We start from the raw sequence: 14,841 nt of genomic DNA, 5'->3' as shown, positions 1-14,841 counted from the left end.
ATTATTATCTCCACTTAGAAGAGATAGGTTAAGTAACCTGTTCAGGGCCTCAAAGTTAGTAAATATCTTAAGCATACAAGATCTGCCAGATACTGTGCAGAATGACTGACATTTATTATCACGGAGCTAACAGACCTCATCCTTATGAGTAAATCTGACCATCGGGGTGTCACTTTCAATTAGATTTCTCAATATTACAAATCAAGAAATGGCCCTACCCAGGATTACTGATAAACCATTTAGAAATACTATTCTATTGCCTGATAAAGCATTAGAGTTAATGGTTCAAATACCTTTCATTTTGGTTATAAAGCCTAATAGCCACTCTTTTGAAATCTTAGACTTGTCACACACACAAAAAGACTGTGACACTGAGATACAGACTGAGGATGTATATATTCACATCATTAAATATGAATTGTTGTTTTCAAAATCCTTCATAATTCTAATGGTCACGGAGCTAGAATTAAGCTTGAGAGAGAAAGACAGAGAGAGACAGGAAGCGGGGATGGATAAAAACAGGTAGGTAGGTACTAAACAGTTTCTAGAAAACTGAGCTAGATATTATTAACACTGTTTGTTCTCAGAGTTTAATGACTGATTTTATTTTGTTTTGATCAAGTCTGGTAGAGAAAATTCACTTAGATAAAAATAGCATTCTACTAAGAGAGTCAAAAGAAAATAGGTATAGAGAAGAACTTCAAATAAGTATATCCACTTACCAATAAGGTTGAGACGCAACGCCTTTTCATTCTTTAGTCTTGGGAGAAAAAGTGTATGTGTTAGAAAACTTCCAAAGCAAGTTTTAAAGATCTGTCAAAAACAACAAAAACTACCCAAAGAAACTTAATTCAAAGATCATTCTTTTATGCATATGAAATTAATTTTTAAAAATTACTTTATTTATTTGGTTGCACCGGGTCTTAGCTGGAGCAGGCGGGCTCCTTAGCTGAGGCATGTGTGCTCCTTAGTGGTGGCATGCGAACTCTTAGTTGTGGCATGCATGTGGGATCTAGTTCCCTGACCAGGGATCAAACCCAGGCCCCCTGCATTGGGAGCACAGAGTCCTAACCACTGGACCACCAGGGAAGTCCTGAAATTAATTTTTTTTAATGAAGGAACATTGAATACCATGCTTCTTTTAAATCACTGGAACAAAATGTTGTTAAAATTTTTTTTCCTGCTCTGCAATGACTAAATGATACTTACAAAACAAATTGGTTTTGAGAACACAAAAAAATCTTGATTATATTTTGTAATATGCAGAATACTTGTGCACAAAAGAATAATGAGGACCTTCTAGAAGACTGAGTGCTGCCACCAAGACCAAAACGCATCACTATCAGCTTTTAAACTTCAACAGGAACAAAAGAATGTTTACTTTTCATCAATTTGATAAGAATTATAACACAGAAAAAGAACTCATTTACTCTCAAAAAATTGGTCTAAGTGATATATGCCTCCTCTATTGTTGTTATTCTTAATTCTAATTCATTCAGAAAAGAACTTTGGATACTAGTTTTTGCAACACTTTATGCTAGCCACTAGGGATACAACAATGAAGAAAAATAAATCCACTGTCCCTGCCCTAACAAAGCAGACCAGATTTACCCTCCCACTTAAAACAATTAGAAAACTGGAGAAAATGAAGCCTTTTTAATAAAAACTTTTTAGCCACAGAATGGAGAAAATATTCACAGAACAAATAACATACCTGCATTAAGAATATACAAATAGTTCTTACTACTTAACAACAGGCGAAATTCAAAACCAAAAGGAAAAAGATTTTAACAGACTTTTCATCAAAAACATAAAAGTGAACAAAAAGCACATAAAAATATATCATCAGTCATAAAGAAATACAAATTAAAACCACACTGAGATACTACTGTACACCTACTAGATTGGCTAAAATCTGTTTTAAAACTGAAAATACAACATGTTTGAGAGGAAATGGAGTGAATGTAACTCTTACACATCACTGGTGAAAAAATAAAATGGTACCATCACTGCAGATAATTTTTTATATACTTAAACATTATCCCCACCACATGACTTCATTCTTTTAAACAATTTCTTAAAAACTCAACTTTTTACTTAAACATATATCTTCTGTATGATCCAGCAATTCCAGTTCTAAGAACTGAAAGAAAAATGTTTGATGTCCACAGAAACACCCATACACGAATGTTCATGGCAGCTTTATCAAAATGCAACAGCAGGGTTGATAATCTTTGCTTAAATGTCAGCTAGTAACAAACTAGGCTTTGAGGGCCATGTGGTTGGTCTGTCGTAACTACTCATCTCTGCCACTGTAGCCTCAAAGCAGCTGCAAACAACGTGAAAGGAATGGGCATAGCTGCTTTCCAATAAAACAAACTTTTTTTTTATAAAAACAGGTGGATGGCCACTTAGTTTGCAGACCCTGAAAAGAGCCAAAAACTATAAACAATCCAAATGACCATCAACAAGTAAGTGGATTAAAAAACTGCATATCCATACAATGGAACACTATTCAGTAATAAAAGAGAAAGACAACGAATTCCACAAACATTATAATTGAAAAAATCGGGCACAAAAATTACATACAGTATGATTCCATTTACATGAAACACTACTGAAGACAAATCTCATCTACCAAAATAAAGAGCAAATCAACAGGTGCCCAAGGCTAGGAGCGGAGAGCTGAGACTTGACTGGGAAGAGCTTTGGGGAGGATGAAAACGCACTATACGTACACTGATCACAGTGGTTATACCACGTATTGCCAAAACCCAGACGCTGTACACTTCAAATATGTCTACTTTGTCGTATCTTGTTTATACCGCAGAGAAGAGTCTAGTTAGAAGTCAAGTTTGCTACAGTTCTGAATGAACGCACTGGGGGCCTGAACTACAGTGGGGTGGAGCTGGGATGAAGAAAAGAAGAGGAATCTGAGACTAATTCTCAAAAACAGCTGTTTCCTAGATTCTTACCCATTATGCTTAGCTTCTGTTACTTTTCCATATTAAATAATCTTCATTTGCTATCTAGAGTTCTTTGCTACATACCCAATGGGACAAAATACGAGAGTAGTACACAGCAACAAGATGTCACTACGCTGAGAAGTCATAAAATAAAGCTAAAATCATGATACAGAATAACTATTTGCTACCTATAAACTGTGCACCACTTGAAATGTGCTAGTCTTCAAACCACACTAGTTTCTATTAACAGGAACAGAAGCAGTATTTCATATAGTCCTAAATCAGAGCATTCAAATGCTCAAGATGAAGAACGTTTGATTCTTACTCTGTGCTGTTATTCACACCTGCAGTATCTTCAGGTAATGAGACTCCACCTCTAAGAGTCTACCTGATGAATCCAGCAGCTCTGCGCCCTAACAATATCCTCCCCCTGATCCTCCCCCACCTCTCTCACTCCCTAAAAATAAATCTTAGGAAGTAGCACAAAGAACCCTGGATTCTCTGTTAAAGAACAGAGACCAGACCCTCCGGCTGCCTGGCTACCCTTCCTCCTTACAACACCAAGTACCTTTGGCAGGCAGGCACTACCAGGACGGGGTGATATCCAAGATGGTCCCCACTGCCCATTCTTGCTGGTTTGATACTCACGCCCCTCTCCTCCCTGAGCGTGGCTGGACCTAATGACTCATTTCTAACAAATAAAATAGTGCAACAGTGATGGATGTCACTTAGAAATGACGTTACAAACGTTGTCTTCTTTTTTTTTTTAAAACTGAGCCAGTAAACGGCGCCTTTATTCTGAGGCTGAGAAGCAACGGACTCCCTCCCTTCTAACTGCCCCGCCCTCCATTCGGGGGGAGGTAGGGGAGGGAGACAGGCAGCCGCCCCTCCTCTTCCCTCCCACCCTTCCAGGGTTCACTATCACCCCTCTCTAAAACCACCCTCCTCTCTTGAAAGCTCTTTTCCCCACCAAAGTCCCTAAAGGCCGGGCAAGGCTAACCCCCGCTTCTGCAGGAGGCAGAGCTGATGCTGCAGGAGTAAGAACTGGGGCGGCCCCACCTCTTTCCTCCACAGCCGCTCACTGGGAAGCTGTGTGTGTCGGGTGGTGGGGGGTACAGGCGCTTGGAAGACCCTGCGGACCGCCTCCCACCCGGGCCTCTTCTAACCAGCACAGTCTTCAAAGCACGGTGGGAAAGAGGCACGAGGTGGAGAAGGGCAAAGGGCCCTTCCTGAAGAGAGCTGTAGAGAGGGGCAAAGGGGCTCCCAGCCCAGCGGGGGCCCATGGGGCGGGGAAGGTGGAGAACTGGCAGCAGGCCCCAGAGCCTGAGCTGGGGGTCAGCCCTGGGGACGCGGGCTGGGTCAAGGGCGGCTCACCTCCCCGGCTTGGGGCTCCTTCCGATCCAGACCCTGTGACACCAATGCCCCACCATTTCCTTCGCCTCCTTCCCCAGCACTGAAGGCCGTTGGTGGCGGCTGTCATGAAGGACCCTGCAGGCATCTGGCTGGAACTGTCACCCCCTCTCGCTCTATCTCAGAGCCTTTGCTCTGGAGGACACATGCTGCCATGTGGTGAGTAGCTCACGTGGTGAGGAACTGATGTCTCCAGCCAACAGCTGCCACAACAGGTCTGTCGACCACCATGTAAATAGCCTGGAAGCAAAACCTCTCCCTATCAAGCTCTGCGATGATGCGGCCCCAGCCAACACCTTGACTGTAACCTTGCGAGAGACCCTGAGCCCCAAGCACCCAGTTAAGTGGCTCTGGGATTCCTGACAAAGAAACTGTTTTTGTTTCAAGCTGCTGAGTAAAGCAGTAGCTGCTAACTGCTATTTCTTTCTAAGAAGTCACAGGCACCTGACGTTCAAGGCAAGTCCTGATGGTACCTCTTCTATCATCTTGCTTACAGCTGCCACTACAGTCTGAGTACCTTGTCACTAACCATCTTTTGGAAATATGCAATTCACCATTTGTGTCTTGCTGGAGGTACTGCCCTAAGGCAGGGAGATGAGCAGCATTCCAAGATGCTGTTTGTGACCACGCTCCCACCTAACTGAACAGGACGCATGGTCACTGATGCTGCTCCTCTGACAAGTGTGGCCTGTTCATAAAATGTTAGATACTATTAAAACTGTACATCTGTTTGCTTCTGGGGCCATGACTGCTACATTGATGACTTCTTTAAAATAAATTAAGAAAAAAAGAGAAAGCTCAGTCTGTTTAGAACATCACCCAAGCACAAAAAATTAAATATTTTTCAACTCTGTACTATTAAGATAGAACCTTGGCCAACAACAGAACTTCTTTAGGACAAGTTTTATATATGAGATTAGCATGTTGTTCTGCTTTACCCTTAGGTAATTTTTCTGTAATGCTGACTGTAAATCAACATTAAATCAGTGCATAAGATCCTGAATATAACTAACAACATACAAACATCACAAGTATTTACAATGAACTGAAGTACTTAATCATATTCTAAAGCGTTACTTCCTAAAATACTGCACGTATACCACTAGTACTATGTAAGGTAATTTTAGGTAGTTCATATACACAGAATTAAATAATCTTTAATCAAATGGTAAGAAAGTTACTTTTCCCGTCATTTTCGTTGCACCCTTTCCAATTACATTAAGGAGAAAACTTAGTTTAATGTTAGTTCATTTTACAAGTCTTCCAACCTTTGCCAAATCTTTCCTCCAAAAATAAGCAAACAAGCGTCAAGCTCAAACCACTCAGGGAAGACAACAGTATCTACTTGGTTTTAACAGAGATAAAATGTCTCCTTTAAAAACAATATTTGAGGGAAAATTATTTTTAAAGAACATAATTAAAGAATACTATACATCAGTGCCTAAACCAGCAGCAACAGCATCAATATTACTGGAAACTTGTCAGAAATGCAACATCCTGGCCCTGTCCCAGACCTTCTGAATGGAAACCTCTAGGAATGAGGCCCAAAAAACTATTTTAATACACCTTACAGGTGCATCTCATGTATACCAAAGTTTGTGAAATACTGATATAGGTAGGTGATAGCAAAATCATGTAAGTAGTATATCATGTCAAAAAGATACAGAAAAGAGAGGACCTCAAGATGACACAGGAGTAAGATGTGGAAATCACCTTCCTCTCCACAAATACATCAGAAATACATCTACACGTGGAGCAACTCCTACAGAACACCTACTGAACGCTGGCAGAAGACCTCAGACCTCCCAAAAGGCAAGAAACTCCCCACACGTACCTGGGTAGGGCAAAAGAAAAAAGAAACAACAGAAACAAAAGAATAGGGACGGGACCTGCACCAGTGGGAGGGAGCCGTGAAGGAGGAAAGGTTTCCACACACTATGAGGCCCTTCGCGGGTGGAGACTGCGGGTGGCGGAGGTGGGGAGCTTCAGAGCCACAGAGGAGAGTGCAGCCACAGGGGTGCGGAGGGCAAAGCGGAGAGATTCCCGCACAGAGGATCGGTGCCAACCGGCACTCACCAGCCCGAGAGGCTTGTCTGCTCGCCCGCCGGGGTGGGCGGGGCTGGGAGCTGAGGCTCAGGCTTCGGTCAGAGCGCAGGGAGAGGACTGGGGTTGGCGGCGTGAACACAGCCTGAAGGGGGCTAGTGCGCCACGGCTGGCCGGGAGGGAGTCCGGGGAAAAGGTCTGGACCTGCCGAAGAGGCAAGAGACCATTGTTTCAGGGTACATGAGGAGAGGGGATTTAGAGCACCGCCTAAATGACCTCCAGAGATGGGTATCAGCCACGGCTATCAGCGTGGACACCAGAAACGGGCATAAGACGCTAAGACTGCTGCCTCAGCCAAGAAGCCTGTGTGCAAGCACAGGTCACTATCCACACCTCCCCTCCCAGGGAGCCTGTGCAGCCCGCCACTGCCAGAGTCCCAGGATCCAGGGACAACTTCCCCGGGAGAACGCACAGCATGCCTCAGGCTGGTGCAATGTCATGCAAGACTCTGCCGCCACAGGCTCACCCCACATTCCTTGCCCCCCCCAGGCATGAGTGAGCCAGAGCCCCCGAATCAGCTGCTCCTTTAAATCCCTCCTATCTGAGCGAAGAACAGATGCCAGAGGGGGACTTAAATGCAGAGGCGGGGCCAAACCCAAAGCTGAACCCCAGGAGCTGTGCAAACAAAGAAGAGAAAGGGAAATTTCTCCCAGCAGCCCCAGGAGCAGCAGATTAAATTTCCACCATCAACTTGATGTACCTTGCATCTGTGGAATACCTGAATAGACAGCGAATCAGTGCAAAATGAGGAGGTGGACTTTGGGAGCAACTGTAGACTTGGGGTTTGCTGTACGTGAGGGATCAGTTTCGATTTTTATGTTTATTTTAGTTTAGTTTTCGGCACTTATTAACGTTGGTGGATTTGTTTATTGGTTTGGATGCTCTTCTTTTTATTATTTTCTTACTTTTATTATTTTAATATTATTTTTTAAATTTTTTATTTTAATAACTTTATTTTACTTACTTATTTTCTACTTTCTTTCTTTTTTTCTCTCCCTTTCTTTAAGCTGTGTAGCTCACAAGATCTTGGTGCTCCAGCTGGCTGACAGGCCTGAGCCTCGGAGGTGGGAGAGCCAAGCTCAGGACATTGGTCCATCAGAGACCTCATAGCACCACATAATATCAACTGGCGAGAGCTCTCCAAGAGATCGATGTCTCAATATTAAGACCCAGCTCCACTCAATGACCAGCAAGCTACAGTGCTGGACACCCTATGACAAACAACTAGCAAGACAGGAACACAACCCCACCCATTAGCAGGGAGGCTGCCTAAAATCATAATAAGTTCACAGACACCCCAAAACACACCACGAGACGTGGACCTGCCCACCAGAAAGACAAGGTACAGCCTCATCCACCAGAACACAGGCACTAGTCCCCTCCACCAAGAAGCCTACACAACCCACTGAACCAACCTTGCCCACTGGGGGCAGACACCAAAAACAACGGGAACTAGGAACCTGCAGCCTGCGAACAGGAGACTCCAAACACAGTAAGTTAAGCAAAATGAGAAGACAGAGAAACACACAGCAGATGAAGGAGCAAGGTAAAAACCCACCAGACCAAACAAATGAAGAGGAAACAGGCAGTCTACCTGAAAAAGAATTCAGAATAATGATAGTAAAGATGATCAAAAATCTTGTAAACGGAACAGAGAAAACACAATAACGTTTAACAAGGACCTAGAACTAGAGAGCAAACAAACAATGATGAACAACACAATAAATTAAATTAAAAATTCTCTAGAAGGAATCATCAGCAGAATAACTGAGGCAAAAGAACGGATAACTGACTTGGAAGACAAAACAGTAAAAATAGCTACTGCAGAGCAGAATAAAGAAAAGAAAGAATGAAAAGAATTGAAGACAGTCTCAGAGACTTCTGGGACAACATTAAATGCACCAACATTTGAATTATAAGGGTCCCAGAAGAAGAAGAGAAAAAGAAAGGGAATGAGAAAATATTTGAAGAGATTAGAGTTGAAAACTTCCCTAATACGGGAAAGGAAATAGGCAATCAAGTCCAGGAACCACAGAGAGTCCCATAAAGAATAAATCCAAGGAGAGAAAAGCCAAAACACTAATCAAACTATCAAAAATTAAATACAAAGAAAAATATTAAAAGCAGCAAGGGAAAAACAACAAATAACATACAAGGCAATCCCCATAAGGTGAACAGCAGATCTTTCAGCAGAAACTCTGCAAGCCAGAAGGAACTGGCAGGACATATTTAAAGTGATGAAAGGGTAAAACCTACAACTAAGATTACTCTACCTACCAAGGATATGATTCAGATTGGACGGAGAAATTAAAACCTTTACCGACAAGCAAAAGCTAAGAGAATGCAGCACCACCAAACCAGCTTTAAAACAAATGCTAAAGGAATTTCTCTAGGCAGAAAAAACAAAAGACGGAAAAGACCTACAATAACAAACCCAAAACAATTAAGAAAATGGTAATAGGAACATACATATCGATAATTACTTTCAATGTAAACAAATTAAATACTCCAACCAAAAGACACAGACTGGCTGAACGGATACAAAAACAAGACCCGTATATGTGCTGTCTACAAGAGACGCACTTCAGATCTAGGGACACATACAGACTGAAAGTGAGGGGATGGTAAAACATATTCCATGCAAATGGAAATCAAAAGAAACCTGGAGTAGCCATTATCATATCAGACAAAATAGACTTTAAAATAAAGACTATTACAAGAGACAAACAAGAGCCCAAAAAGGACACTACATAATGATCAAGGGATCAATCCAAGAAGAAAATGTAACAACTGTAAACATTTATGCACCCAACATAGGAGCACCTCAATACATAAGGCAAATGCTAACAGCCATAAAAGGGGAAATCGAAAGTAACGCAATCATATTAGGGGACTTTAACACCCTACATTCACCAATGGACAGATCAACCAAAATGAAAATAAATAAGGAAACATAAGCTTTAAATAATACATTCAACAAGATAGACTTATTGATATTTATAGGACATTCCATCCAAAAAAGCCAGAATACATTTTCTTCTCAAATGCTCATGAAACATCCTCCAGGATAGATCATATCTTGGGTCACAAATCAAGCCTTGGTAAATTTAAGAAAACTGAAATTGTATCAAGTATCTTTTCCGACCACAACTCTATGAGACTATATATCAATTAAAGGGAAAAAACTGTAAAAAATAGAAATAAACTGAGGCTAAACAATACGTTACTAAATAATCAAGATATTATTGAAGAAATGAAAGAGGAAATCAAAAAATACCTAGAAACAAACGACAATGAAAACAACACGATCCAAAACCTATGGGATGTAGCAAAGCAGTTCCAAGAGGGAAGTTTATAGCAATACAATCCTATCTCAAGAAACAAGAAAAATCTCAAATAAACAACCTCAGCTTACACCTAAAGCAATTATAGAAAGAAGAATAAAAAACCCCCAAAGTTAGCAGAAGGAAATAAATCATAAAGATCAGATCAAAAATAAAGAAAAAGAAGTGAAGGAAACGACCACAAAGATCAATAAAACTAAAGGCCGGTCCTTTGTGGAAACAAACAAAATTGACAAACCATCAGCCAGACTCACCAAGATAAAAAGGGAGAAAACTCAAATCAACAGAATTAGAAATGAAAACGATGTAACAACTGAAACTGCAGAAATACAAAGGATCATGTGAGATTACTACAAGCAACTCTATGCCAATAAAATGGAAAACCTAGAAGAAATGGACAAACTCTTAAAAAAGCACAACCTTCTGAGGCTGAACCAGGAAGAAATAGAAAACATAAACAGACCAATCACAAGCACTGATATTGAAACTTTGACTAAAAATCTTCCAACAAACAAAAGCCCAGGACCAGATGGCTTCACAGGTGAATTCTAACAAACATTTAGAGAAGAGCTAACACCTAGCCTTCTCAAACATTTCCAAAATATAGCAGAGGGAGGAACACTCCCAAATTCATTCTACGAGGCCACCATCACCCTGATACCAAAACCACACAAGGATGCCACAAAGAAAGAAAACTACAGGCCAATGTCACTGATGAACATAGGTGCAAAGATCCTCAACAAAATACTAGCAAACAGAATCCAACAGCACATTAAGAGGACCATACACCATGATCAAGTGGGGTTTATTCCAGGAATGCAAGGATTCTTCAATATACGCAAATCAATCAATGTGGTACACCATATTAACAAACTGAAGGAGAAAAACCATATGATCATCTCAACAGATGCAGGGAAAGCTTTCGACAAAACTCAACACCCATTTATGATAAAAACCCTGCAGAAAGCAGGCACAGAGGGAACTTCTGTCTACATAATAAAGGCCATATATAACAAACCCACAGCCAACATTGTCCTCAATGGTGAAAAACTGAAAGCATTTCCACTAAGATCAGGAACAAGACAAGGTGGCCCACTCTCACCACTCTTATTCAACATAGTTTTGGAAGTTTTAGCCACAGCAGCACAGAAGAAAAGGAAATAAAAGGAATCCAAATCGGAAAAGAAGACATAAAGCTGTCACTGTTTGCAGATGACATGATACTATACATAGAGAATCCTAAAGATGCTACCAGAAAGCTACTAGAACTAATCAGTGAATTTGGTAAAGTAGCAGGATACAAAATTAACGCACAGAAACCTCTGGCATTCCTATACACTAATGATGAAACATCTGAAAGTGAAATCAAGAAAACACTCCCATTTACCATTGCAACAACAAAAAATAAAATATCTAGGAATAAACCTACCTAAGGAGACAAAAGACCTGTATGCAGAAAATTATAAGACACCGATGAAAGAAATTAAAGATGATACAAAGAGATGGAGAGATATACCATGTTCTTGAATTGGAAGAATCAACACTGTGAAAATGACTCTATTACCCAAAGCAATCTACAGATCCAATGCAATCCCTATCAAACTACCACTGGCATTTTTCACAGAACTAGAACAAATCATTTCACAATTTGTATGGAAACACAAAAGAGCCCGAATAGCCAAAGCAATCTTGAGAAAGAAAAACAGAGCTGGAGAAATCAGGCTCCCTGACTTCAGACTATACTACAAAGTTACAGTAATCAAGACAGTATGGTACTGGCACAAAAACAGAAAGACAGGTCAATGGAACAGGATACAAAGGCCAGAGATAAACCCACGCACATATGGTTACCTTATATTTGATAAAGGAGGCAGGAATGTACAGTGGAGAAAGAACAGCCTCTTCAATAAGTGGTGCTGGGAAAACTGGACAGGTACATGTAAAAGTATGAGATTAGATCACTCTCTAACACCATACACAAAAATAAGGTCAAAGTGGACTAAAGACCTAAATGTAAGGCCAGAAACTATCAAACTGTTAGAGGAGAACACAGGCAGAACACTCTATGACATAAATCACAGCAAGATCCTTATTGACCCACCTCCTAGAGAAATGGAAATAAAAACAAAAATAAACAAGTGGGACCTAATGAAACTTCAAAGCTTTTGCACAGCAAAAGAAACCTTAAACCAGACGAGAAGACAACCCTCAGAATGGGAGAAAATATTTGCAAATGAAGCAACTGACAAAGGATTAATCTCCAAAATATACAAGCAGCTCATGCAGCTCAATATCAAAATAACAAACAACCCAATCCAAAAACGGGCCGAAGACCTAAACAGACTTTTCTCCGAAGAAGATATGTAGATTGCCAACAAACACATGAAAGGATGCTCAACATCACTAATCATTAGAGAAATGCAAATGAAAACTACAATGAGATATCACCTCACACCAGTCAGAATGGCCATCATCAAGAAATCTAGAAACAATAAATGCTGGAGAGGGTGTGGAGAAAAGGGAACCCTCTTGCACTGTTGGTGGGAATGTAAATTGATACAGCCACTATGGAGGACAGTATGGAGGTCCCTTAAAAAACTACAAATAGAACTACCATATGACCCAGCAATCCCAGTACTGGGCACATACCCTGAGAAAACCATAATTCAAAAAGAGTCACGTACCACAGTGTTCACGGCAGCTCTATTTACAATAGCCAGGACATGGAAGCAACCTAACTGTCCATCGACAGATGAGCGGATAAAGATGTGGCACATATATACAATGGAATATTACTCAGCCATAAAAAGAAATGGACTTATTTGTAGTGAGGTGGATGGACGTGGAATCTGTCATCTGTCATACAGAGTGAAATAAGTGAGAAAGAGAAAAACAAATACCATATGCTAACACACATATATGGAATGTAAAAAAAAATAAGGTTCTGAAAAACCTAGGGGCAGAACAGGAATAAAGATGCAGACATAGAGAAGGAACTTAAGGACACAGGGAGGCGGAAAGGTAAGCTGGGATGAAGTTAGAGAGTGGCATGGACATATATACACTACCAAATGTAAAACAGATAGCTAGTGGGAAGCAGCTGCATAGCACAGGGAGATCAGCTCAGTGCTTTGTGACCATCTAGAGGAGTGGTATAGGGAGGGCGGGAGGAAGACGCAAGAGGGAGGGGATGTGGGATATGAGTATACGTGTAGCTGATTGACTTTGTTATACAGCAGAAACTAACATAACAATATAAAGCAATTATACTCCAATAAACATGTTAAAAAAACAGAAAAAATTCATGAAAGTGATACATAGATGACTGATGTTAGAAAACTACTGTTTTAAAACAATATTATTCTAATAACCCTTAATGTACAAAAAAAGACCCTCCCTTACAAAAAAGAAAGAAAATTCGAGTTTACTATCATAGCACTTGACTATTCTTTTCAAGAAAACTTCTAGCCAAATCACTATGAAACAGCTAACCCCTACTGGTCTTGGCCAAGGAATCAATATATAACAATGAAAGTGCTGGTTTCTATCACCTAGTATGCGAATGTATGTAGCATTCATTAAAATGCTAAGGCTGGGGGCTTCCCTGGTGGCGCAGTGGTTGAGAGTCCGCCTGCCGATGCAGGGGACACGGGTTCGTGCCCCGATCCCGGAAGATCCCACATGCCGCGGAGCGGCTGGGCCCGCGAGCCATGGCCGCGGAGCCTGTGTGTCCGGAGCCTGTGCTCCGCAACGGGAGAGGCCACAGCAGTGAGAGGCCCGCGTACCACAAAAAAAAAAAAAAAAAAAAAAAAAAAAAAAATGCTAAGGCTGGGGTGCGCGAGGAGAGGGGATTAAAAGCGCTGCTTAAAGGAGGCCCAGAGATGGGCGTGAGCCGCGGCTAAAAGCACGGACCCCAGAGATGGGCGTGGGACGCTGGGGCTGCTGCTGCCGCCACCAAGAGGCCTGTGTGCGAGCACAGGTCACTATCCACAACCCCCTTCCAGGGAGCCTGTGCAGCCTGCCAGTGCCAGGGTCCCGGGATCCAGGGACAACTTCCCCGGGACAACACACGGCGCGCCTCAGGATGCTGCAACGTCATGCCGGCCTCTGCCGCCGCAGGCTCGCCCCACATCCGCACACCTCCCTCCCCCCAGGCCTGTGTCAGCCAGAGCCCCCGATTCAGCGGCTCCTTAAACCCCGTCCTGTCTGAGTGAAGAACAGACGCCCTCCGGCGACCTACACGCAGCGACGGGGCCAAATCCAAAGCTGTGCCCCGGGAGCTGTGCAAACAAAGAAGAGAAAAGGAAATCTCTCCCAGCAGCCTCAGAAGCAGCGGATTAAAGCTCCACAATCAACCTGATGTACCCTGCATCTGTGGAATACATGAATAGACAACGAATCATCCCAAACTGACCATGTGGATGAAAGGCTCTCGGTGCTACAGCCAGGAGTCAGTGCTGTGCCTCTGAGGTGGGAGAGCCAACTTCAAGACACTGGTCCACAAGAGACCTCCAGCTCCACATAATATCAAATGGCGAAAATCTCCCAGAGATCTCCATCTCAACACCAGCACCCAGCTTCACTCAATGACCAGCAAGCTACAGTGCTGGACACCCTATGCCAAAAAACTAGCAAGGCAGGAACACAACCCCACCCATTAGCAGAGAGGCTGCCTAAACTCATAATAAGTCCACGGACACCCCAAAACACACCATCAGACATGGACCTACCCACCAGAAAGACAAGATCCAGCCTCATCCACCAGAACACAGGCACTAGTCCCCTCCACCAGGAAGCCTACACAACCCACTGAACCAACCTTAGCCACTGGGGACAGACACCAAAAACAACGGGAACTATGAACCTGCAGCCTGCAAAAAGGAGACCCCAAACACAGTAAGATAAACAAAATGAGAAGACAGAAAAACACACAGCAGGTGAAGAAGCAAGGTAAAAACCCACCAGATCTAACAAATGAAGAGAAAACAGGCAGTCTACCTGAAAAAGAATTCAGAATA

At 42.1% G+C, this 14,841-nt stretch overlaps 1 protein-coding gene across 1 annotated transcript in view; it reads right to left on the bottom strand.

Annotated features, from left to right (window-relative positions):
• The window catches only part of TMA16 (translation machinery associated 16 homolog), a 41,704-nt gene that overhangs the window by 7,510 nt on the left and 19,353 nt on the right, over positions 1 to 14,841 (bottom strand). Inside the window, exon 3 of the mRNA XM_081242057.1 lies at positions 723 to 760. Within this exon, the coding sequence (XP_081098183.1) occupies positions 723 to 760 (38 nt within the window). The remainder of the gene's footprint in view (positions 1 to 722; positions 761 to 14,841) is intronic.

This window comes from Mesoplodon bidens (genome assembly GCF_964165515.1).
Source record: "Mesoplodon bidens genome assembly, chromosome: 1".
NCBI classification, from domain to species: Eukaryota; Metazoa; Chordata; class Mammalia; order Artiodactyla; family Ziphiidae; genus Mesoplodon; species Mesoplodon bidens.
The sequence above is the reverse complement of the archived record's forward strand: the minus strand, read 5'-3'. Positions and strand labels throughout refer to the sequence as shown.